We start from the raw sequence: 27,193 nt of genomic DNA on the forward strand, positions 1-27,193 counted from the left end.
TGAACTGAAGACCTCTTGGCTGACTTCAAGTCCTATGTTGGACCAAATCAGTCGACTTTCCCAGGCTGATGTTGACAGGACCCTGGGGGCTGAGAAGCCTACCATTTCCCCCTGGGTCCATGCCTATCATGGTGGCTGAAAGCCAGTGGTGATAAGGGACAGGCCCTTGCTGGATACTATTAACATCTCCCTAAGTTCATGGCTGATCTAGTTTTCTGGAGTCAGCTGCAGGATGTGCAGACTTGCTTCCAGCAGAGTGTGCACTGGTGCAGAGACTACAAGAGGGCATTGTGTCCTGCCTTGAGCCTCTCAGCAAGCAAAAGATCTACATGCTGGCATCCATATGTGACTTGCACATAACGGTCAGAATTGCTGAGAAGGTCAATCAGCTCATTTGATGGTGAGACAAGCTCTCCCAGTGAATTGAACACATGTAGGCCAAGGGGGCACATTGGCATGACCAGAAGAGGAAGAGGGTGAAGACAGCTTCCCTGCTGTTCATCCCCACCTCCCCTGCTAGGCGGCACCCCCCGAGCAACCACTAAGGAGCAGCAGTGGCGTAGGAGGTTAAGAGCTCGTGTATCTAATCTGGAGGAACCGGGTTTGATTCTCCGCTCTGCTGCCTGAGCTGTGGAGGCTTATCTGGGGAATTCAGATTAGCCTGTGCACTCCCACTCATGCCAGGTGGGTGACCTTGGGCTAGTCACAGCTTCTCGGAGCTCTCTCAGCCCCACCTACCTCACAGGGTGTTTGTTGTGAGGGGGGAAGGGCAAGGAGATTGTAAGCCCCTTTGAGTCTCCTGCAGGAGAGAAAGGGGGATATAAATCCAAACTACTACTACTACTACTACTACTACTACTACTACTACTACTACTACTACTACTACTACTACTACTACTCTTCTTCTTCTTCTTCTTCTTCTTCTTCTTCTTCTTCTTAGATGACATTGGAGCAAGAGGTGCATGAGACAGGATAAGGTTGTTGCAGTAATGAGGGAGTACTTTGCTGAGCCCCATGTGTTGCAGACCGCTTCACTGAGTTACTGACCCATGAAAGAGATGGACCTCTCTTCCATGGTCCAGAGGATCCTCTCATGCAGCATGAGTGTGTTCTCTCCTGTGTGGGTGACATTGTCAGTCCACATTTCTCATGCCTGTTCCCCTGGACAGTTGATCCATTGTTCTCTTTGAAGGTCAACTTACCAGTGTTAACGACTCACGTCTGGATTTTGAGGGTGATTGTCAGTGAGCACATGCTGGTGCCTGCATCCTCTCTCAGTCTATATTGGGAAGTCAGGGTGAAACGCTCATCCCAAAATTAAATTGTCGCTAGAAAGAAGCAGCAGTTGCCCAATTTGATTGGCAGAATCCACTCCCTGTCCCTGATACCATGCCAAATTCACCTGCACCAAAACCCCTCAACTGAACTCCAGTACCTGTGCAGCACTGGGGATGCTAAAGGGGATGCACACTCATCAGCCACCCCAAACCAAAATTACAGGCTTAAAATAGTACAGCTGCATCAAAACTGTTCTTCATCTTGTTGGAGGTTAAAGGATAGAGTAAAATAGGGACCTGCGTGTCAAAGAGAAACCAGCCGAACTCACAGGAGCACAATAAATAATGAAGCAAATCTGCACGTATGTAACATTCTTCTTTGCAGGGAAGGGAAGTGGGAAAAGGAGAGTCAGTGATGAAGGGCAGCTGCAGCACTTGAGCCAGTGATGGAGTGTAGATTGCTGAGAGAGGAGGCTCAGAGTGCACACAAAAACCCCTGCCTCTCACTTTCTGAGGCCTTTCTTAGGGAAGTGATGGCATGCATGTTTGTCAGTGTATTGCCATTGATTCTGTTGGGCTGTGCATAAGATTGTTCTGGTTGGCTTCTGTTAATTGCCCTTGGTTTTGCCAAAAAAAAAACACCCCAACAACAACAACACAATCAAAACATTCCCTGCTGGGATTCTCTGGTTTGACATTGGTTCTGGTGGACATGCACTGCCACATTGGCCCTAGGTTCTGCTGGGCTTTCAAATGTGCCCCCCTGTGCTTCAGATTGTTCTACTGGGCTTCTGTGGATTATCTTTGGTTCTGCAAAACAAACTACCAAACATCTGATGGGATTCTGTGATTTGACTTTGGTTCTGTTGGGCTTGCCACATTGGCTTTTGGTTCTGGTGAGATTCCTGGGTTCTGCTTTGGTTCTGTTGGGCATGTGTTGATTCTTGGTATGGAAGGCACTGACCAGTGATTGCTGCAGGCATGCCTCTTTTGCCCTGGAGGGGGAAAAAAGAAGCTGTTTCCGTTCCATTGGAAATAATGGAGAATGGATGGGGAGAATCTTTGTTGGAGGTCCATAGAAATTGGATCTCCTCACCCAATCTTCTTTAAACCTGGGGGTTCTTCTTTGGAGGGGCATCATCACCTCTGCTGCATTTTTGGTGCCTCCAGCTTAAAAAACAGCCATTCCAGTCCAGAATCTCAGATAACTTTCCCAGAGGCTATGATGGAGTTGAATCCATTCAGATTCCCAAATTAAACCTGGATCTAAACATCATACTGGAACTGGATCCCAAAAAAACTGGGAATACTGATATTTTCCAGCTCCAATATGTCCAAAAATACTGATTTCTTTTGATGTACAGACCTCGTTGAATGTTCTTAAGCAGGCATACCTCTGAAAGGCTATGGTGGCTCCTGGCATTTTTGCTTGTTTACTCCGCTATCTGCCCAGCAGAACAAAAAGCAAATGGGGAAGCCATACCATTGGGCCATGAGGACAGAAGAGTGTGTGCTGTCAAGGGGGCTTTCCCCACTCACCTTCTGCTGGAAGTAGGGGTGGGTAGCGTGGTGGCCACTCACCTTCTGACCTGGAAGTAGGGGTGGGTAGCGTGGTGGCCAAGTTTGCAGATGATGCCAAATTATGTAGGGTGGTGAGAACCACAAAGGATTGCGAAGAGCTCCAAGCGGACCTTGATAAATTAGGTGAGTGGGCTCAGAAATGGCAAATGCAGTTCAATGTAGCAAAATGTAAAGTGATGCACATGGGGCAAAAAATCCAAACTTCACATACACGCTACAGGCGTCAGTGCTATCAGTCACAGACCAGGAAAGGGATTTAGGCGTCTTAGTTGATAGTTCCATGGGAATGTCAACTCAATGCATGGCAGCTGTAAAAAAGGCAAACTCTATGCTGGGGATAATTAGGAAAGGAATTGAGAATAAAACTGCAAAGATTGTCATGCCCTTATATAAAGCAGTGGTGCGACACACTTGGAGTACTGTGTCCAGTTCTGGTCGCCGCATCTCAAAAAGGATATTGAGGAGATAGAAAAAGTGCAGAGAAGGGCAACAAGGATGATTGAGGGACTGGAGCACCTTCCCTATGAGGAGAGTACAAGGCTGCAGCGTGTGGGACTGTTTAGTTTGGAGGGGAGGCGGGTGAGGGGGGATATGGTTGAAGTCTACAAAAAGAATTATGCATGGGGTAGAAAATGTTGACAGAGAGAAATTTTTCTCTCTTTCTCACAATACTAGAACCAGGGGGCATTCATTGAAAATGCTGGGGGGAACAATTAGGACTGATAAAAGGAAACACTTCTTCACGCAACGTGTGATTGGTGTTTGGAATATGCTGCCACAGGAGGTGGTGATGGCCACTAACCTGGATAGCTTTAAAAGGGACTTGGACAGATTTATGGAGGAGAAGTCGATTTATGGCTACCAATCTTGATCCTCCTTGATCTGAGATTGCAAATGCCTTAACAGACCAGGTGATCGGGAACTAACAGCGGCAGGAAGACCATTGTGGATACATCATTTTCTACATGTGAAGCTTAAAGAGCACCTGGTGGAACCCTTTCTGGAGTAGCAGAGAGCTGGACTAGATGGACTTTGGTCTGATCCAGCTGCCCTGTTCTTATGTTCTTATGTTCTGCTGTACGCTGCTCTCGCACCCCCTCAGCGCGCGTCATTCCTGGCGCACTCTTGGGGTTCCCCACAACCCACACGCTCTGCGCGGGGTCATCAAAAGGTGCTGCTTCTTCAGCGCCAGGAATGAGGCACGCTGAGGTGAATTGCAAGGCAGCGGCTTTCGAGGCGACGTGGTTGCACCCGCCCTTGCAAATTAGAGGAGCACTGCTGGACTACGCATTTCACTTCCCCAGAGTGGCCCGGCGCGGCAGAAGGTAATTCTATAGGGGAAAACCCCAAGAAGAGCAGGGTTAAGAATCTGGGGCATTCTGCTGTCTTTTGGAGAGTTGGTTTTTATATCAGAAGAGGCAGCAGCGGGGGTGGGTGTAGGGATGAGCCCGCGAACCCAGCAGAACCGTAGAAGGAGCGCCAGGCATGCCGGTGCCGGCTACGGCCTTCCGGGCGCACACGCTCCCCCAACCCCCGCTCCCCCATGAGTCACGGGTCATGAACTGCCTGACTCGCGGTCACCAGGTGTCCCATACAAAGGGACAAAGGGGCTCCTGCCCTCAGGTGAAGATTAGGCCCAGACACGGATGCTTCCTCCCGCACGTAGCAGCCCGATGAGATCATGCATCACATGATGATCTCCTGCTCTCCCGATCTCCCGACCTCCCGTTCTCCCGCCTGCCTGACCCCTTTACATGCCCCCATTGAAACCCTAATAAAAGGTGTGAGGGGCGAGCGCACGGCAGAGTTGCCAGGAGCACGGGATCCCGCGCTTCCTGCCTCTGGCTCTCTCCACCAGATGATATCTCCGCGTCTCGTCTCTTCATTGGGGCCCCGTGGGCAAGACTACAGGCGGGGGGGGGGGGGTTTGACTCAGAATGCAACCATCAGTATTATTCTTCTGCCCATGAAAAGCAGTCGTGACCTTCTGATCCGCAGTCCAGTAAGACTAGTTTATCCTGTTTAGAAGTGAGGGTTATCGGCAATAGTTTCTTTTCATCAGGGGAGAATCTAGATTATTGCATCTGTTCAGCAATTATTTACCTCCGCCCTGGGAGGGCTGGTGTGCCTTGTCTGTGAGCTCACATAAGAAGAGGGGCTTGGGAACATGCCTCCAGGAATGGAATCCTTTTAGGGATTATCTGGGCAATCACGCAGAGTAAGCCCTGGTTTTGATTTTCCTTCCTGCAGGAGCTGTGCCAAAGATCACACTGCCACAGAAAAGGAAGCTTCAGCTTATTGAGAAATGGGACCATTGCGCGCACACACACATGCACGCGCACACACAGAGAGCTGCTTGCCTCCCTCCCCATTACCTCTCACTCCCAAAGCTCCTGCCTTGATGCATTTTTGCACACAAAAGGATTCAATTAAATCCAGATGCTCTGTACAGTTGATCGGTTATCTAAATTCTGCTGTTCTGTTCATGGACTTTAAGGAAACACAGAAAGGTTCTACACACTTGTTGCAAACAGAATGAAGTAGAGCTATTCAAGTAATGTCAGCGAGCAAGTTCCACCTTACTATTGTTGCTTATAACTTTATTCCATTCAAACATGGCTCTTCTGCTTACAGCAACAGAATAATTTTTCAACAGTTTTCACTTGGCCTATCTTGAACAACCCAAACACAAAAGGTAAGATCTAGCCCACTTTCCCCTCCCCCTCAAACTTGTCTAAATTCCCGCCATTCTACAGCCCCTGTTCCAGAGTGACATATTAGTTGAGAACAGCAGAATCTAATCTGCAGAATAGGGTTTGATTCGCCACTTTCCTACATGAAGCCTGCTGGGTGATCTCAGGACTCTCTCAGTCCCCCCCCCCACCTCACAAAGTGTCTGTTGTGAAGCAGGGAAGCTGCTTTGAGAGTCCTTAAAGGCAGAGAAAAGTAAAATATAAAAGCCAGCTCTTCTTCTACCTGGCTTTTGAAAATACAGGTCCCATGATAATCAACATATACTCTGCCTTCCTTTTACACCACCAGAAAAGCTAGTTTGATCAGGCTTGTCCCCCGCCCCACCCCCACCCCCACCCACTCACCCCGGGTAAGATGTTTCTTTTGATTTGAGATTGTTAAGAAAAGCACAAACTCATTCCTTCAAGCAAGATGATGCACCACTTGGACCAGATTGTGACAAGCATCACTTTGGAATTATCAACTTGGAATCTGAAGGCAATGGAACAACCATTTTTCCCCTTTGATACCAACCAATGTCTAATCTGAGAAAAAATGCCTAGAGACCACTAACACAAACCCCAGCAACCACGGCCTTGCCAAATACACTATCATCAACACATATGCTTTGAATCTACTAGGAAACAGTCTCTATTACAACAGCTATTGAATTTTGCTCAAAATATACTTTCCTCATTAACTGGTTTTCAAGCCACATTCCTGGAAACTCAAGATAAGCGCCTCTATAAAAAGACAAGTAGACATATTTCCCACAAAAATGGCTCTTCTACCACGATCAATCTTCCCTGAACTGCCATGGGGAGGTGGGGTGTTCTCTCGTTTTGCTTGTGGCAATAAAAAGACCCACCAGGGCTGGCTAGTACCCTATGTAAACAAAAGCAGTGCGGGTTGCACATTGGGCAAGGAGCTGTTTTACATGCAGAATGTCCCAGGTTCCATCCTGGGCAAGTCTAAAAGATCTCAGGTAGCAAGTGCTGGAAAAGACACAACTTTGCCTGCAATCCTGGCGAGTCACCATCAGTACCAAAGGTCAGATCTAGTATATGACAGTTCCTCATGAGATTGTGTTCCAGGGCTCATTCCGCACATGCAAAATAATGCACTTTCAAACTGCTTTCAGTGCTCTTTGAAGCTGTGCTGAATAGCAAAATCCACTTGCAAACAGTTGTGAAAGTGGTTTGGAAACGCATTATTTTGCGTGTGCGGAAGGGGCCCAGGATGTGTGTCAAAATCCATTACAACATCTGGGTTGAACCATGTCTAAATAAACTGTGGAATCCACAGCTAGAGTGTATAGTGATGGCCGTGAATATTAGATGGCCTTAAAAGGGGACTAGACAGATCTACAGAAAAGAGGTTCATGAATGGCTGCTAGCCACAGTAACTGAAGAGATCATCCACATAATAGAGGCAGCAAACCTCTAAATGCCAGTGCTGCAACAGGAGAAGGCCTTTACACCCCGTCTGTTGGCCCTGTAGAGCAACTGGCCGGCTGCTGTGTGAAACAGAATGCAGAACTAGACAGACCTCTGATGTGACCCACCAGCCATCTTCCTGTGCTTTAAACAGTATTGCCATTTTTTCCTTTAGCACCAGGTATTTGAGAAGCAGCAAACACCTATTTCCTTTGGCGAAAGGAGGAGGAGGAGGATCCATCCACTCATCTGTGCACTTACAGAATTGCCACTGATTAACTTCAAACATAAATGGCTGTGGAATAATGTTTCCAAAGGAAAGCCGGCTTTGCATTACAGATTAACTAGATTTTAGCTACCTTGATTAAGAGCCGGAGCAGCAAAGTAAGCAAAATCCCAGGAAATACACAATTTAAATCGCAATGCAGCTGCAAGCTGGAAAGAAGCTCTTATTTTGGCCTGCTTCCCTCCCTCTCCTCCAACCTTCTGTATTAGCAGGATAACAATACCAGCCCACTGTATAAAACCCTTACAATGATTACATTGCATATTCTAGAGTAGCTGTGTTGCTCAGTTTGATGCCGCAAGAGAGAACAAAAAAGCATTGATAAAATCAGATGATGCATCTCATGGTACCTCTGACTAGAGTGGGCTTTAGATCACAAGAACTTCTATTACAACAAACCAGACCTGACACTAAAGATTCATGTTTCTGGACTTCTGAGGGCTCTGAATGCTAATCTGAAACCCCAGGCAGCTGTCTGGAAGATCAGGGAAGGGTAGCCAGGGACAGTGTGTTTAACCCTTTCCTCCCAAACTTTTCTCATGGTTTAAAATGCAGTTGCAAAGCAGCAACAGCTGACTTTCATGAGAAAATGACACAGGAACAACAAGACTTCGTTCTTTTCTTTTTTTGACTGCTCTTTTTTTTGACTGAAGATATTTGCTCTCCAGACAGCTTCCAAGTTACATTTTGCATAATACAATACAGGCGAATCAAATCACTTTAAAGTAACCAGTGGTAATATATGTAATATTAACATACTTAATTATGCAAACCTATGCAGAATTGTTCGTGTTGAAGTCGATGAGCTTAGATAGGAGGAACTTGCTTAGGAATTTGTAGATTGGCTGCAACTATGCAACCATGTTAGAATGGCAGGCAGAACAGGAGGAACCTTACAATAGTGACAGGAGGGCATAAATGGTTGAGTGTTTCACAGGCACCGCTAAAACATTCAAAGCAGCACTGAAAGGTAGAATCAGTTGCAATGGCGCTGTGAACACTTTGTGGCTGCAAAAAGAAAATTTAACAGAGGCCATAAGAAAATGTTTTAAAAGACCAGATTTGGGGGAAAAACACTTGAGAAAAGGCCTGGGCAAAAGCCAAGTGAATAGTGGCGTGGAAGAAGTTCCACAACTGAAGTGCGCCAGGAGAAGGGTGGCAGATAAGACCAATTTTTAAAAAATCCTAAGACTTAATTCAGTAAGGATGGAATGTGTGGTGATGTCAAACTCCTAACTAAATACGAGAATCTTAGCCGCTCAAAAGACCCATCTTAAGTCGGATCGTGGAGGGCTGGTCAACTCAATGCTTTTCAACAGGCAGCAGACCTGTCTTTTGAGAGCCTGAGATTCTCTTCTGTGTGTCTGTGTAGCTTCAAAAATAGCTCCTCAAAAATGTTTTTTTAAAAAAAGGATATATATATATATATATATATATATTTTGCTGGAATCGGCAGGGCCAGCTGTGTACAACTATGTACTTTTGGGGCTGAAAAGGCAGACAGGATCAGAGCCTCCAGAGCAGAGGTCCTGGGGTAACCTTCAGCAAATGGAGGCAGGAAGCATCCCTTTAGCTGCACACAAAGTGTCGGGGCACAAGCTGAGGGTGACCACAGAGCAAACTGACCACAGAGCAAAATGGCAGGAAGGAATCATAGGATGCCTCCTGAGCTCTGCATTCCACGCAGTCAGGCAGGAGAAGTCTTGCAAAAGGCTTAGGGGGGGGGGGGAAGTGCACACTTTGAAGAGTTTGTTTTTTAAAAAAAGATGTCTTGAGCAGAAATATGGGGGCCTAAGGAGATCTGTGGAAAACATTCCTATATCAGTTCTTTCTGATAAACTTCTAAGGGAGTTTTCATCTCCCGGCACTAACTCATTATCAGCTAGAGCCACGTAGCGGTTTGCTACAGGAATTTGGAAGAAGTCCCGGATTTTTGGTTGTTTAGCGATGGGGGCGGGGGGGGGGATTTTCTTCTTCTTCTTGAGAAGCAAGGTGGGTGGGTAGAGACAGCACAATCCTGCCTGCCTTTTTACTGAATAAAGTATATCATTGAACTCAGTTCTTCTTGGTGATTTCAGCAATATATAGTTCTCTTTTTAAAATTTAGATGACGTGTCTTCGAAGCTTCACAGAATCAATCTGAGAATTGGCATGGATTCTCGTATTGAATCTGTGAAGCTTCAAAGGCATGTCTTCTAAACCATTTTAAAAGGGGGAAACTATATATTGCCAAAATCGGTAAGAACAGTGGAGTTTGATGATGTACTTTATTCAGTAAAAAGGCATGCAGGATCCTACATGCGGGTCTGAGCCTATCTGCTGCCCCTGCCACCTGCAGCTAGTGCCCATTGTACTGTTTAACATGACAGGCTTTACTGCTGGTAAATAAATAATATAGTAATACAGTAAGGCCCTGTCTGTAGTGGCTACAGATTCTGGCCCAGAGGTGTAGCTCCAAGGGGACGGTGGGGGGTGTGCCCCTGCGGGGGTGTGGTGAAGGCATTCTGGGGGCATAGAAGGGGTGTTCCAGGATGGCGGCGTTCCAGGGCGGGACGGGGCGGAGGGTGCACCGGACACTTTTTCCCCTTGCTACATCTCTGCTCTGGCCCCAAGTTATTTAGGGTTTTGAAGGAATTAACACCACAGTAACTGAGCTAAGAGTGCTAAAAATTGTCAAGATTGATATACATGAGGCGTGTATATCATCCTGTTTCACTGAGCTGTTCCTTGGCTAGCTTCTTTACAGAATATATTTCCTTACAGAAAAAGCTATATTTAAGGTATCTTTGGTTCATTAGCAAACACACAAACAAAGCTTACTGGAAACAGACACAGGCAGAACTGCCCTCCTTTATATTCTCAAAAGCCCTTCCAAAGCAACACCATCTAGATTTACAGTTGGTTTGGTTGGTTTCTTTTCTCCCCACCCCATCCCAACATATTCATTTCTTGGTGGTTTGAGAATTAATTCTCTTAATTTTACTGCACACTGTTTCATAGCCGTAACACATTTTCTCATTTTAGACAGCAGCTCTCAAAAGCATGATTGAGAATTAATTGTGCTTCCTCCTGTCCATCATAATTGCTGCCTAGAAAATGTTCCTAAGCTAGACGGTATCATCATGGTAATTTTGCAAGAGAGCTTATTTTGCTTTGAAAGTTAGCATTTCTGTTTCAAAACCACCACAAGAGAGAACTCACTCCTTTGGAGGACTAAGGACGGGTTTTCAATTCTTGTACCTCTGAAGAATATTTTCCACCCTGGCCTGTCTACTAAGGAACATTTGTCATCTTGCTATGATATCCACAGGCGAACCAAAGGATTCTGGAAAGTGTTCATCTCTAGAACTGACCAAGTGTGTAGGGTCTCTGTGAAATCAGAATGGTTTAGGGATGCCAGCCTCCCAGTGAGACCTTGGGATCTGCCGGAATTAAAGCTCATCTCCATACTATAGTGATTAGTTCCCCTGAAGAAAATGGATGCTTTGGGGAGTAGACTCTGTGCCATTGTACCCTATTTTCCACCCACAGAACTCCAAGATTTCCCAACCTGGATCTGGCAACTCTACTGCCTATCCCACACTGGTGACACTGCTAGTGTCTCAGGGATTTGCCTTGAACTTGGCTGGTGCCTATGCTGGTCTGGGGGTGGCCTGTTGCCTTCTCCCACAGTGTTGGTCCCAACAGCGCTGCCAGTGCCTTAGTTGCCTGGACACAGATTTGGCCTTGGGAACCAAGCAAAATGGTCCAGTCTGCTGGTCTCTGCATGTATGCTGGGAATTGCCTCCTCCTGCCATGAAGCACACTATCCTCACAACTCCCCCAACCCCCACAGCTGTGCACTTTAGCAGACAATTGCTGTTGGGCAAGCTTTTTTGCTACTGATTTTCTCACGGAAGAACTCCGGAGGGTTTTGAAGGCACACAGCCTGAAAACCACTGGCCTGAGATCACTGGTGCAGCTAGTCAGTATCGTTGGCTCTGAGTGGCAGCAGTTCACCACAGTCTCAGGCAGAAGTTCCTTCCTGACTCTTGCTGCCCAAAATCCTTTATCAGAAAATAGCAGGGACTGGCCCTGAAAACCTCTGCCTGCAAACCAGACACTCTGCAGAGCTATAGCCTTTCCTGCTGCTACAGAGGTTTACCTGCTAGGTTTTTAATTTTTTTTAAAGGTAGTTGGATGTTGAATTTAATTTGAACAAAAAGAACACTGGGTTTCTTCAGTGATTTTATTTTTAGGATGGTGTGTGGTGGTTAAGAGCAGTGGACTCTAATCTGGAGAACTGGGTTTGATTCCCCACTCCTCCACATGAAGCCTACTGGGTGACCTTGGGCTAGTCCACAGTTCTCTCAAAACTCTCTCAGCCCCACCTACCTCACAAAGGGTCTGTTGTGGGGAGGGGAAGGTCTTTGTAAGCCGCTTTGAAACTCCTTCTGCTACTACTTATTTCAGGCCCTGACTTGGATAGCCCAGGTTAACTCAATCTTTTCAGTTCCAGAAAGCTGAGCAGGGTTAGCCCTGTTTAGTATTTGGATGGGAGACCAAGGAATACCATGGTTGCTACACAGAGGCAGGCAATGGCAGACAACCTCTGAACATCTCTTGCCTTGGGGTCAACCGTAAGTCAGTTGCGATTTGATGACAAAAAACAAACAAACCTAATTTCAGGCTTGCCAACCCCCCCAAAAAATAATGTTTCCAAGACTCATAATGAAAAACAATAACATCAATAGCTGGGAATATTTGTTTACACCAATGAAGTCTACCTTGTTAAAAAGAACCTATTCACTTCATCTACTAAGGACAGGTCAAGTTTGAATGATTATGAACTATATACTAACCAGAAGATTAACAAAGACTTTCCAATAAAAGGATAGATAATCATCTGTGAGGAATGTGTTAGGTCTTGAGTGCCATTCAGCTAATTCATCCACCGAATTTCCTAACTTCACGATTCTTAGGGCGTTTCCCCACTGAGCATGATTTCCCCTATGCCGCGCACTGCTCTCAGCGCGCGGCATCCCTGGCGTGCGCCCGGGCGTCCCCATGCCCCCGCGCTCTGCAAGAGCGCTAGGGATGCCATGCGCTGAGGGGGCGCGACAGCAGCAGCGTCGGGGCGGCTGCACTATCGCCGCCCCTCTCGTGGGGAGTGCCGGGGGACCCCGCGCTACTCTCCTCAAGTAGCGCGGGGCTTAAGTTAAGTGGGGAAAGGCCCTTAGAGTCAGTGCAAATATGCTGAGTATAGTCCTTCCTAGGAGGGTACCACTATAGAATGTAAAGGGAGGAACAGGTTTTAATAATCCCCTCTACATTTAAAAAAAATCCTGTTATCTGGAAGCTTATTATATTTTGGAAAAGTTAATGTGGAACTTTTCAACCAACATGAAAGCATTTCACATGCAAGAAGTTTATTCATGCAAGGAAGTACTCATATGCACCATCGATCTCCACACACCCTCAAGTTCTGAAGTGGCAGTTTCGAAGAGAAATACCTTGCATTGGTTTTCTATGTTTGAATCTTCTCTATGGCAGCCCCAGTCATTGTGAGACTATACTTTACGCTTGCAATCAGTAAGGTTGGCTTTGCATGTTCCCTTGAATCCTTGCCAGTGGTTTCAAAAGCTCCTTGAAGTACATAGATTTTTTCCTGTGAATTTGCTCTTTAAAAGTAGCTTAGTACATTTTAATGACTGCTTAAACCACTGCATTGTGGAGTACTTACTCTTCTGAGAAAAGGTAAGCATTACAGAGGCTTTTGAATATTTTTTTAGAAGTCTCTTTTGCCTTAATTCACTCACCTGCTTACACCGCCTTCCTGCACAACCACCAACCGTGTTCTAAATTCCTCAGAAAGCTGTTAAACCCACAATGCATTTAACATCTGGCCAAGATGGTTATATATTCACTTAAGATACTGCTAAAGAAGATAGCGCCAGAACCACATAGCCTCTTCTACTGCCAACTATCAATCTGTGAAGATTCCAGCAATCTTTTATTTGTGTAAAATGAAACAGAGCTGCATAGGCTTCAAAGTACTCCACATACATTTCCTTATTGGAACAATAGTCCTGCAAGGTAGGCCAACATTATTATCTGTATATCACAGACAGACAGACAGACAGACAGACAGACAGACAGACAGACAGACAGACAGACAGACAGACAGACAGACTTCCCTTGAGGTCGCTACTCCACCTTCAAACTAGAATTTTTTGTTAACTCCAGAAGCAGGAATGGGGCTGAAGACAAGCCGACTGCACGCTCATCTGAGGCCACAAGTAATTTCAAGAGGCAAGTCAGGATCCATCTGCAATAACTCAACAACTGCAAGGGAGTAATTTAAAAAATAGCTAAACACACATGATGCAGTCTAGCCAAAGTGAAGCACTCTTGTGTACCACTGATATCAAGAGGGAAAGCTTACACTTAAAAATGTATCAAATAGGCCTTAAGAGTGTTTCCCTTCAGCCAGCCTGTGGCCATGGATCGTGTCCCCCATGCTGTCTTAAACAGAACCCACACCTTTGTTAGCCACCTCAGGAGTTCAAAGTCTCAGAATAACCAGACAAGGCTGAATGATCATCAACTATAGCTGATATGAATGTTCACTACCTTATGTACTTCTGAAGTTTGAAGGAAACGCCACAAACTATATCTCTTGCCTTTTTGGCCTTTTAACTGTACTGCGCTTGTGTGTGTGTGTGCGCGTGTGTGTGTGTGTATTTTACTGTCTGAGCATTGTCTTCATCTGTCTCCATCAGATGAAATAAGCTCTAGTTTATGGAAGTTTATACTTCAGCAAATCAGTTAGTGTTAAAAGTATCACACACACACCCCTTTTGCTGCAACAGACTTAACACTGTTGGCATCTGCACAGATTGTGTGTATGTGTGTGTTAACAATTTAAAAACTTTCCTTACTAACTGCAAGTATGAAGGAAGGGCACTGCAGACCCACCATATCAATATATGTTCTCCCAAGCTGGTTTTATTTTATTTTTTAAGTCTGATCAGAACATTCTAAAGAGATGCCTCCTTTATTAATGCTGCCAAAGGACTCATTTTCTCAGATATGCTGATTCAGGTATTAAGCCTGCTACATTTAGAAACAACTGAAAAGGGCACCTTCCCTTGCTATCTTCTTCAAAGTTTCACTGACAAAAGAACAAACCATGTTGGAATTAGCAAAGTCACAAAAGAGAAGGGCAAAGACAACGGCAAGCAATAGCTCTTTAGTGGAGGAAGACGTGCTTTGTAATGTGCAGAGATACTCTATATAAGTAATTCCTAAACTGTGCTCTGTGAGAAATATATTATATAAATAATTCTGTGTCTCTGTACATCAGGGGTCCCCAAACTACGGCCCGGGGGCCAAATGTGGCCCCCTGAAGGCATTTATCCGGCCCGCCAGGCATGGCGGCAGTGGCTCCATTCATGTGCAGTGGAGGCTCGAGGGAGAGGAGGAACCGGCCCCAACGGCTGTTGATTGCAGTTACATGATGGCACCCTCAAATCTCCATGCATTTTCTGACCCAGAGTTGGAAACCTTACATGTGGCAACGCCTGCTCCGCCCTTCCCTCTCAGCTAGTCCATGTGTTGCTCTCAGGCTTTCTGTTCCGCCTCACTCCCATTGACATCAGCCAGGCTGGCGAATCACTCGCTGGCTGCTAGGGAGGAAAGAAGCCAGGAAGATACCTGATCCTGGGTTAGATGGAATGTTTCATTGGGAAAGTTCTGCTTTTTTTTTTTGCCACAGGGGAAAGAGTGATTCCACAGCTTCCCCAACAATGACGGAGCCCACCCTGTACTTGACATACTTTGGTCACTGTTCTAAAAATAGACCATGACAGAAAGGCTGAAAGGTGAAATCAAACATTTTACAATCATTTGTGCATAGGAATTTGTTCATAGTTTTTTTTTAGTCCGGCCCTCCAACAGTTTGAGGGACAGTGAACTGGCCCCCTGTTTAAAAAGTTTGGGGACCCCTGCTGTACATGATTCCCTGCACAGACTTGTCCTCTTCCTAGGTAATGATGCCATATATTGAAAGGGGGTGGCAACTGGAGCATTCAGTGCCATGGAAGGCAAGGCCCAAAATAAAAATGGCTAGCCCAGATTCTCTATTACTGTAGTCACTTCTTCAACTTACCATTGATGATACACATATTCAGGGATGATACACACATTCAGGCAATCCAGTACCAGATTTGAAATGTTTCAAAGATCCTAGGTGTTTGAGCAGTTAGTACAGAAGAAGAGCTGAAGCCGACCTCAGAAATCTTTATCTACTGCACAACCAATGAGAAAACAACTCCTGGTTTGAATTTCTACATTTATTGTTGAATGTATGTTTTTAAAAATGTTTTCTCATTGACCACTAATGAAGGCCATAAGGGCTGAAACAGATAAGGTTTTGTAGATCATTTGCTATGTGTCAGAGGGATTGTATCTATGTGATTCATTCCTAACTCAATGTAACTGCTTAAAACTACAAATCAATGCTGCTACAAGATATATGTAACCAGCCTGCTATGTTACCATTGCCATCTGGAGCATTCCGTGATCTATACTTTATGGCTTCACATACTTTGTAGATAACTAGGCTTCCCCTGACACCCTGGTCCCATGGGAAACAGTGTTGCAACCATTATCTCATGGGGGCAGGAAGCCAGGTGACTTTGTTTTACTATCTGTCGCCAACCTTGGGGTGCCTTAGCTCCAGGGACTGTTTTTCACAACTTTCTTGGGGACTTGCAATGGGATAAAGGGAATGGCAAAGACCAGGTTTGTCAGAACTGACTTTGAAATCTTTGGTGCTCTAACACTTTATCAATAAGTACAGAGTCCATTTATTGGCTTATGGTTCAAGACCTAAAACTATATTCATCAATTATAATGACATTTGTGTAGTTGTTTGTGAGATTTATGGATATATATGTTGGGATCTGTTTTCCAGAACCTGTGTTTTTTACTAGCCATTTTAATTCCATATAATGTGTACACTATTGAAATATACGTTGATAATTCTGTATTGTAGTTAGCTGGACCCTTATAGTAATATTTTCTTTAGTTATTTCTCCCTTTTTCTTTGCAGCCTAACTGTGCTTCTATGCCTTAATCAAATGTATGACAAGTGAAGTTTCATGGTAGGCAAACAGGATCACCAGGCCGTTGCTGTATGGATCAAGTCACTCTAAAAAGACTGCTTCAAAAGCTATTAAACCTGTTCTCAGGACTCAAGACCAAGTGAGGCCATTGGTCTTTGTAGCCCAGCATACTCTACTCTGATTGGCAACAGTTCTCAGTGGTTTAAGACAGGGGAAAATGACCTATCCCCAACTTTGTTTTTCCAAGGATTGCAGTGTGGAAAGTGTGTGCTTTATCAACAGAGTCATCGTTCCCACATCTATGCAGGAGGGAGAGAGAAGGATCGGAAAGAACAGGGTTGGTCCCATCCTTTGCTCCACCATGGGATGACTTTGGCTAGTCACAGTTTGTTCAGAACTCTCTCAGCCCCACCTACCTCACAAGGTGTCTCTTGTGGTAAGAGGAAGGGAAAGGAGTTTGTAAGCCTCCTTGAGACTCCTTACAAGAGAGGAAGGTGGGGTAAAAATCCAAACTACTACTCCTCCCCTCCTCCTTCTAAATAGACAGACAGAAGCCTTTATTGCAGCGGTTCTCAACCTGTGTGTCGGGACCCCTTCGGGGGTCGAACGACCCTTTCACAGGGGTCACCTAAGATTCTCTGCATCAGTGTTCTCCATCTGTAAAATGGATAAATGTTAGGGTTGGGGGTCACCACAACATGAGGAACTGTATTAAAAGGTTGTGGCATTAGGAAGGTTGAGAGCCACTGCTTTATTGGGTTCTTAATAGTGGACAGGTGAATGTGGGCAGCAGGCCGTGAGTGGGGGGGGGGGATTTCCCATCCCTGCCTATCAAGCGATGGCCTTTTGTTCATATGCTTAGAACAGCCAGCTCAACATTCTTGCACTTTATCCCACACAGAGCTCCCATGCTGTGAGCATGACAGAGAACTGGCTATAAGGTGAAGAAGGGGAAGAGGGTAAGTGTTGAAGAGGGGGGGTAGAGGGCAGAAGCTGGGGAATGTTGATGGTGACTCAGAGGGAATAAAGGGCTGGAGCTCCACAGAATTCCCTAACAAAATATTAGCTAAAGACCGCTGTTTGATTGGGCGGGGGTGTTAATAGGGGCAGTATGAAACACCCATCTACCAAGTTCTATTTATGCACAATACTTGGAATAAAACTTTACATTCCTTTGAAATTACGGCAGTCGGCCTTTCTCTTTTTCCCTTGGGGTATTAATCAAGTGGACAATAGAGACAGATCCAATCAAAGTGTTATCACAATTCATTACACAGGGATTAGCACACTTGAAAGCACAGAGGCCGCTTTATTCCCAAAAGCTTCTTGTCCCCTCCCACTTTAATACAGGCAGGACTGTTCCAAAAGTTTTATGCCATTCTAAGGAACTGGCCTTATCAGCAATAAACGTGTTGGAAAGAAAAGGTTTCCTTGTTTCCTTACGCGGCCTGGGACCCTCGTATCTTCGAGACCGCATCACCCCATATGTTCCCACACGGCCTCTTCGTTCGGTAGAGGCCAATCTACTGGTGGTCCCCGGCCCCTCGATGATGCGGCTGGCCTCCACACGGGCCAGGGCCTTTACAGCCCTGGCCCCGGCCTGGTGGAACGCTCTCCCACCAGCTGTTCGGGCCCTGCGGGACAGCTTGGTGCAGTTCCCGCGAGGGGCCTCGTGCAAGACGGAGCTGTTCAGCTGGGCCTTTGGAGAGTCCAGTCAGCTGATGAGTGCCCCCTTCCGGCTGGCCCCCTTCCGCTGGCCCCTCACTGGCCGCCTGGCTGAAAGCACTTTCCTCACAGCCCCTCCTGCTGGATCCCTTTCATTGGTCTCCTTCCTAACGGCTCCTCTACCATCTGGGCCTATAACATCTATCTAGACCTACCGTTCTCCCTGGGGGTGGAAGAATTTAATATTAGGCACCTACCACCTACACCTATGCCTATATTTATTTTACATTTAAATGCTAATGTTTAGCTAGTTTTCGCTGCTTTTATAAGTTTTAGCCTATTTATGATGTTTTAAAATTGTATTTATTATCTGCTGTACACCGCCCAGAGCCCCTCGGGGATGGGGCGGTCTAGAAGCCCAAAGTATAAATAAATAAATAAATAAATAAAGGTGCCAGCTGTTTCTTCCACACTTCTTTAGCATTTCACTATTAGGACATTACTCAATCGTGATTGGAATTAATTTCGTTCCAGGAATTTTCAAGCACAAAAGAGCTCACTCCGTACACATCCAATAAATATGGGGATGCTCAGGAGAAAGACAGGCATGTAAAGAGTTCAAATGAATTAAATGCAATTGATGGATGATTGTGAGCGAGTGGCAGCCCTTCTGTTGGGTCCAGTCTCCCAAGGAGTTATCTCTAACCCTGTCCCCACTTTACCTTCTCAGAGAGAGGGCTTGATTAGTGGGCTTCTTAATTTTGGAACATCAAATATCTGACTTCTGTTTCTTTTGTTAGTATCTTGTCATCACTTGTTCTCTATTTGTTTACTTGGTTAGTTTTGTAGTTACTGGAGGAAAATGTTAGTTTGCAGGATGAACTGAGCAGAATTTATTTAGGCTGTTTGTTCCCTGCCTCTAAGTATGAAAACTCCAGAGATTCATGCTTAGCCTTAGACTCCTGTCAAGTGCTTCCGTGTTGCATCTACTCCAACATTGGCTAATGAAACCCAGCTTTGCGATATCCATTCCATTGCTGGCATACAGATCTTACTCAAATCCAGCCAGAAGCCTTTATTGGCATTATAAATTACAATATTAAAAGCAAACTTAAAACAAACAAGGTACGTTTATCTATTTACTGGACCCATTAAAATACATTAAAATATGCATTAAATGTCTACATTCAGAACCTGTATAGCTTTGCGATATCTGTGGCCAAGGGGGAGTACTAAAATATTCCACCTTCAGATGCTTCCTTTTTCAGTATCTTTGCATGCACGATAGGGTTGCCAACTTTTAAACTGGTCGTTCGAGCTATCCCTACTATATCAGTTTGATCTGATGTGATTTAGCTCCATGCCACTAAAAGATTCAACAGCACATATCTGCATATTAAATCTCTATTAACAGGACAGGATATCCTCCCCCCACCCAACCATCTGGTAACAACGCAAGCACATGTACACACACACACTCAAATATTATCTTAGGTATAATGAACTTCTGCAGCCATCAAAGAGGCAGTTTACAGGGGACATCTTAAAGGCCATTTAAGTTTTATGACAATGTGTGCCTATTGTTTCTTTTAACATTAGTTTCAAGAATGGTTCCTTCTGAACACATTTTAATCTGTTTTCCTTCAGAACAGCCAAGAAAAGCATTTGGACTTGACTTGGAAAGTTGTTACATCAACAACCTGAATAGAAGAGAGCATCAGTGGCTCTGAGCCATCTTCCTTTCATAACCAAGAGACAATATTATTATTCATTATTTTATTATTGTATCATACGTGCAGTCCTTGGCAGAACACAAGAAACCCTGTGCCATTACTTCCACCTTCTCATGTCCTCGATCAACAAGAGACAGCATCTGTATTTCTTCCAGTTTAATACTTCGTTCCCAATATACCCACTCAGGGTGTAATCTGAAGATGGACCCTTCTTTTCCCAATTCAGCAAAATAAATACAACAGCAATTTTCCCCCTTGCAGTCTTTCATCCACCTTCTCTACACCTTCTGTAGCCACAGGTGTAACAGTGTAGTGCACAGCAGTGTCCAAACATAGAGAGCAGCCAAGCATTGCTGGCACCACCCACCCTCTTGTGCCTAGCTGCCAGGAGCAGGGCTGGCCACACTCAGCAGGGCAGATTAAGCAGACATCTATGAATTTCTCAAATTAAACTATAAGCTAAAGGGCGTGTGTCTCTCTTGTATTTCTAGCTCTATGACCATCAGAGGCGTAGCAAGGGGGGAAAGCGCCAGTGAAGCCACAGCTGCTTTGTCACCTTATCTGGCAGTAAATCTTTTCTCTAGGGCTCCAAAATTCCTCCATAGGGTTTCATACATGAATGTTGTCCTTCCTTGACAGCTGGACTAGATGGACTTTGGTCTGATCCAGCTGGCTTGTTCTTATGTTCTTATGCCGCATGAAGGCTTAAATGTGCAAATGGCCAACACCAGATCTCACATCGGAAAATAAAACAGTCATACAATTTCACTCCACCTCATCTGCAAAGCTTTTGCCACAGAACATACCAGACTATGATATGGCAGTAAAGATTGAAAGCCTACCAAATCCCTACTTCAAACTGAAGTTTAGCTGCACTCGGGCACCAGTCCTCTACACACATACCTGGAATCTACTCCAGCATGGTGTAGTGGTTAAGAGCAGGTGGAGTCTAATTTGGAGAAACAGATTTAATTCCCAACTCCTCCACTTGAGTGGCAGAGGCTTATCTGGTGAGCCAGATGTGTTTCCACACACCTACATTCCTGCTGGGTGACCTTGGGCTAGTTCATAAATCTTCAAGAATGTGTGAACAGGACCAAATGCCCCCCAAACCACATGAAACAATTTGCTAACAAATGCTACACTATCAAATAAACATGCAAATACCAAAGAGGTTTCAGGTGAGCAACTGTGAAGCGGAAGAAAAAAGTTTTAGTCCAGAGGCATCTTTAAGACCAACAAAGTTTTAATCTTGGTATACCAAGAATAAAATGTTGTTGAACTTAAAGTGTCATCGGAATCAAACTTTTTGAGGTTTCAATGCTATAACTACAGAATACAAAGATTTAAGGTCTCTTCCCCTCTGCTGCTCTCAGTTGTCTAAATGGCTTCTATGGCAGCGAAATCCTCAAACCCTCCGACTTTGGAAACTCCAAAAATATTTAAAAACATTATGGAAACAAAGTCAGACGTGGCAACTATTGAACAAAACCTTCCAAAATCTATTGCAATTGCCTCCTAGTCAGGCAAAGCAAATGAAGTGGGGCAGCTTGGTTCCCAAGGAGGGAATCCATTATGCAGTTTTCCATCCCATTTTTTAAAATTCAGCAGTGCTTTAATCAGAAATAATCACCTTGCAACAGGGTCTGAATGGAACAATTTCAGCATTACATTGTCTTACTTTTGAAATAGAAATAGAAAAAACAAACCCTTTCCAGTGAGAAATATGAATCAAAGACCTGAAAGTCTCCGAACAGCCACACTATAACTAGACTCTTTCATTAAGCTGTAAATCTCACACAGAAGGGCTCCCCAGCCAAGTGATATATGGCAGAGCACCAAACATCAGTTTATTATTTCATTTCTCTCTCTTGGGCTCTTTACTGCCTACTGGTAGTTTCAAAAGGAAGCGATTTGAAATCTCGCATGCTTTCTTAACACAACTGACCCCTATAACCACAGCAGAGAAGCCAAGCATTATAGAAGAAACATAGGCCTTCACACCCAAGCTGAACCAAATGGGCTGAATCCAAAATAAATTTTCCATCCCAGGAACAGAACTCTCTCACCTCTTCCCTCCCACTGCAGTCCACTAAGCCCCACAAAATGCTGCACTTTGGGGATATGGGAACCTGGGAAAGAGTTTGGATTTGGATTTATATCCCCACCCCCTTTCTCTCCTGTAAGGAGACTCAAAGGGGCTTACAATCTCCTTTCCCTTTCCCCCCACAACAAACACCCTCTGAGGTGGGTGTGGCTGAGAGAGCTCCAAAGAACTGTGACTAGCCCAAGGTGACCCAGATGGCATGTGTTGGAGTGCACAAGCTAATCTGGTTCATCAGATAAGCCTCCACAGCTCAAGTGGCAGAGTGGCAAATCAAACCCAGTTCTCCAGATTAGAGCGCATCTGCTGTTAACCACTACACCATGCTGGGAATGACATGAGAGGGTATGTAGTGGGAAAGGGGAACTGGTGGCAATTTTATGTATTTATTTAGAAATATTTATACTCAGCCTCATACCAAAGTGTCTAGGTGGCTTACACAGGTTAAAAATAATTTTTAAAAATACAATAAAAGCATCATCAGTAGATGATAACAATTAAAATGAAACAATAAAAATAGCGTAAACATCAATTCCAACTCCTCCTCTCACCCATCAGCAGCTGCAGAGGGGGCCTATTTAGATCCAGCCTGGAACATATACAGCTGCCTTATACCACTTGCCTGTGCAGTTCTGTATGGTCTACTCCACAGGTGCCAAACTTGTGACCCTCCAGATGTTATGGACTACAGTTCCCATCATCCCCTGCCAGCATGATGCGCTGTAATCTGGAGACTGTAGTCCATAACATCTGGAGGACTGACAGTTGCTCTCCAGGGTCTCAAGCAGAGAAAGGTCTCTCCCAACTCCACCCACCAGTGATGCTTTAATTGGAGATGCCAGAAACTGAAGCTGGGATCTAAGGCATCCAAACAAGCACATGCTCTATCGCTGAGGATCTTCAAGCTATTTATGACTTGACTCTTGAGAAGACTCTCTCAGTGCAATCCTAAGGAGTATTGTGATACTTCTAGATTGAACTAACATACCGATTGAAAGGTATAAGCTTTTGTGGACTTCAACCCATTTCATCAGTCAAGTGAAGCGAATCCTCAGTTGGCAGACACATATACATACACATATGGATACAGAGGTGGAGAAGAAGGCAATCAGTACCACGAAATGCAAGAGGCAGAGGCTATGACTTATCTGGTTGTTGTGGGTTTTCCGGGCTGTGTGGCCATGGTGGTAGATCTTGTTCAAAACGTTTCGCCTGCATCTGTGGCTGGCATCTTCAGAGGTGCATCACAGAGAGAGGTCACACTTCTCTCCGTGATACACCTCTAAAGATGCCAGCCACAGATGCAGGTGAAAAGTTAGGAGCAAGATCTACCAGACCACAGCCACACAGCCCGGAAAACCCACCAGAACCAGCTGAGTCCAGCCGTGAAAGCATTCTATGACTTATCTCTGCATAACTCAGAAGTTTATAAACCAAGCATAGTGACCATTTGCAATAGCTGCAATTGGCTACTACATCTGGAATTACATGATCCCTTTGGGTTTTTGATGCAACAGATTGACTAACGTGACTGCCCTCTTTGCAATCTGTGGTCAATAAAATCCTGAAGCTACTGCCATGAGCTTTGAGGACTATCAGCAAACCAGAAAGGAAAAAATTAGATTCATCTGCTTAATGTGAGCAATAACCACTTGAATGGTCACTTGGGATAAACTGGAATCTTAACATTTAGAGAGCCACTGACAAGTGCAAAAATGCACTTCAGGTTGCACTTCATGGCTTTTCCAGACTTCAGTGGAAAGTTATGCCCCTTCCAGTTGTACAAGTTAACAGCCTCAGCTGTGATCTGTATAACAGACCATTCAGACAAGCATCAGGACAATTCATTCATACAGCACAAATCACTAGTGGGGGGGGGGGGCGCTTTGGACCTCTGTTCCCAGTCTTCTTCAGGCAGCTGCTATAGTAGTTCGGCTTGCAAGCAGTCAGTGGAGTGAACAGAATGGCAAACCAGGGACCAAGAATTGTCCCATCAGTTTCGTTTACTCTCCCAGAAACAGATTTTGTGATTTGCAAGCTGAATTTCATACCTGTACTAGTTCATCTCAAAGCAATCAATCTCACTGCTGATTTATCATTTGAAACAGATGTAATCAGAGAGTACACCTGAAATCACATCCCTGTCTCAGTCCGCTAAGCGCCCAACTATCTCAGAAAGATAATTCCCCAGATTAATGTCTGCTCTGGGCAGGCTCTGAAATCCTCATTTGTCCACTAAGGTTGTTACATTTCTCACTAGTCTGCAAAACTTGAACATTGGCTCGTACCTCATCAAAAGTCTTCCTCAGCATCCTGCACAATGAAGAACTTAAATTCTAAAGGGACAACTGTGCAGAATTAGTACCGCCGGCCGAGGGCTCTCCCTCCTCTCCTTTTGACACCTGATTCCCCAACAACATCCAAAATTTGCAGGAAGGAACCTCCTCAACTGAGAAGAGATCACTTTTCATTGTGACTTTACCTGTTTGGGGACCGGGACCTGGCAGTGAAAACAAAACCCTTGTGTCCCCAAGTCTTGCAGCTGGAAGAATGCGCAGTTTCAGGCAAGACACGTCCCACCCACCAACCATGGACACCTTGAACAAGAAATTCAGCAGTAAACTCAGCACCTAAAGCAGGTGCACAGAAGTTTAGCATTCAAGTTGTACCTGGTTACTTTTTTCCCTGGTAATCAAATGGGATGCAGGGGGGAAAGGTGTCCCACGAATAGGAGAATGGGATGTCCAGCGCTCCCTAACACTTAAAGATCCCATTTTCCTGCCAAGTGTTGAGGAACATCTTAGCCCTCTTCTGCACCTGACTGAAAATCCAGGCGCTGGGCAGCAACCTTTCCTCTCGTGACCTCTTGGCTAAGGCACTGAGGACCATGGCCACGTTTTTCCCTCGCCGGATTTCTAACAGAGGACAGAAGTGAGATTGCCTTTGCCTCACTTTTGCAATGGGCAATGCAGACCCCGGAGCGTGACGGCAAACTACCCGTTGAGAAACCGGCGTCAAGAGCACTCCCCCTGGGAGGCGCCGTGCCAAGGGATCATCCCGGCGTCCCGTCCTCGAGTGGGACCCCGGGAGGCAGAACCCAGACGGGGCAAACCTGGACCCCCGCCTCCCTCCCTCGTGGCTGGCTGGCCGGCCGGCCCGGGGCCGCACTCACCGGCGTTGCGGAGCTTGGGGTTCCTCAGCACCGAGACGATCACCAACACGTTGCCCAGGATGTCCACGACGATGGTGAAGATGAGCACGGCGGCCAAGGAGTGGCGCGCCTCGTGGTGGAAGAAGCGGCAATCCGAGCACGTCCCGTTGCCGTCCAACATCGCCCCGCAGCCCGCCGCCAGCCGCCAGCCGGGGGACCGAGGCAGGGGAGAACCCTTCGCGGCATTCCCACGCCGCCAGGCGGGGCAGGGAGGGCCACAGAAGAGACGCCGCAGCCCTCGCCCTCCAGTCCCGCCCCCGAGCACAGCCCGACGGGCTCCCCCCAGCCGGTTGCCCGCAGCTCCCCCAAGCCTGCCAGCCGGAGCCCAGTCGCCTGCAAATGGGCGTCCCGACTCCCGGCACTGCGCTTTCAGGGGACGGCGCGCAAAGACGCGCTCCCGCCCCGGGGCTCCAGCACCGTCGGCGGCTTGGAGCGCTTCCCAGCCCGAAGGTCGCTCCCCGCTCGCCGGCCCTTTCCCTCGCGTTGGACCGGGAAACTCGGGGCACGTGGCTGATATCTGAGCGCCCTGGAAACCTGGGCCACGCCGGAGACACAGCTGGCAAAGGAACGAGGTGGTGGAGGCAGGTAGACTGGGGCCGTGCAAAGTGCCCGTGTGGTGTAGCGGTTAATAGCAGGTGCACTCTAATCTGGAGAACCGGGTTTGATTCCCAGCTCTGCCACTTGAACTGTGGGGGCTTATTTGAGGAACCAGGTTAGCTTGTGCACTCCCACACACGCCAGCTGGGTGACCTTGGGCTAGTCACAGCTTTTCGGAGCTCTCTCAGCCACACCCACCTCACAAGGTGTTTGTTGTAGTGGGGGGGAGGGAAAAGAGATTGTAAGCCCCTTTGAGTCTTCTTACAGGAGAGAAAGGCAGGATATAAATCCAAACTCTTCTTCTTTGTGCAAGCCCATCAGGTTTTTGAGGAAAGAGGCATTCGGAGCTGGTTTGCCATTGCCTGCCTCTGCGTGGGCTGAGAGAATTCTGAGAGAACTGACCCAAGGTCACCCTGCAGGCTTCTTATGGAAGGAGAGGGGAATCGAACCCAGTTCCCCATATTAGGGTCTGCCACTCTTAACCACTAAACCCGCTGGCTCTTGAACTGCACTACTTCAGGTTGCTGGGGAGGGTGTGTGATTTTGAAGCATCTCCTTGACTTCTGTGCTTCTCTGCCAGTAGAAAACTAGCACAGGATGCAGAGAGGTAGGAGAAAACTCTTCATCCTGGTGTGCATTGTGTTATTTACAGGGAGGTTTTACATATGGGAACATTGAAGAAAATGTGGATGTTCCCTATAAGTACAGCCCATTCTACAGCCTCAGAATTTTCCCAGGTCATTTGAAAGAGCTGAGGAAGTTTGCTATCTTTTCCTGCCCATTGAGACTTGGGTCTTCTGATTTCACAACACTCCTCTGCCACCTCTGGGTTGGGGAATGCTTGGAGAGAGGGTGGGGTTTGGAGCGGAGGAGGAGGAGGAGAGTTGGATTTATATCCCCCCCTTTCTCTCCTGTAGGAGACTCAAAGGGGCTTACAATCTCCTTGCCTTTCCCCCCCCCCCCACCACAACAAACACCCTGTGAGGTGGGTGAGGCTGTTGGAAGACTTATACTGTATCTTGAAGAACTCTGTCAGAGAAATGGAGGAAATGTAAACACAAATAGAAGTGTTAAGTTGATTAATTAGATGTAAGATCAATATATAAGATTGGATACAGCCAGAGTGCAACGTGTGTATTTCTTAGTATTTAGGCTAGTGATGACTTCCGTTCATGTCGCAAGAGCCCTGCTGGATGAGATCAAAGGTCCATCTAGTTCACCCTACTGTTCCCCACCAGGTGCCTAGAAATTCAGAAGACAAAACTTCCTGGATTAAGAACATAAGAACATAAGAACAAGCCAGCTGGATCAGACCAAAGTCCATCTAGTCCAGCTCTCTGCTACTTGCAGTGGCCCACCAGGTGCCTTTGGGAGCTCACATGTAGGATGTGAACGCAATGGCCTTCTGCGGCTGTTGCTCCCGATCACCTGGTCTGTTAAGGCATTTGCAATCTCAGATCAAA

The 27,193-nt window shown here is 46.0% G+C and overlaps 1 protein-coding gene across 2 annotated transcripts in view; it reads right to left on the reverse strand.

The window, feature by feature from the left end:
* The window catches only part of GPR50 (G protein-coupled receptor 50), a 57,091-nt gene that overhangs the window by 13,924 nt on the left and 15,974 nt on the right, over positions 1 to 27,193 (reverse strand). Inside the window, exon 1 of one of the 2 annotated variants that reach the window (XM_048514540.1) lies at positions 25,095 to 25,274. The exons of the other annotated variant lie outside the window; for it this stretch is intronic. Within the exon in view, the coding sequence (XP_048370497.1) occupies positions 25,095 to 25,254 (160 nt within the window). The 5' untranslated portion in view covers positions 25,255 to 25,274. Of the gene's footprint in view, positions 1 to 25,094; positions 25,275 to 27,193 lie in introns of those variants that run through there. 2 annotated transcript variants of the gene reach the window in all.

The sequence above is a fragment of the Sphaerodactylus townsendi genome, linkage group LG13 (assembly GCF_021028975.2).
Source record: "Sphaerodactylus townsendi isolate TG3544 linkage group LG13, MPM_Stown_v2.3, whole genome shotgun sequence".
NCBI classification, from domain to species: Eukaryota; Metazoa; Chordata; class Lepidosauria; order Squamata; family Sphaerodactylidae; genus Sphaerodactylus; species Sphaerodactylus townsendi.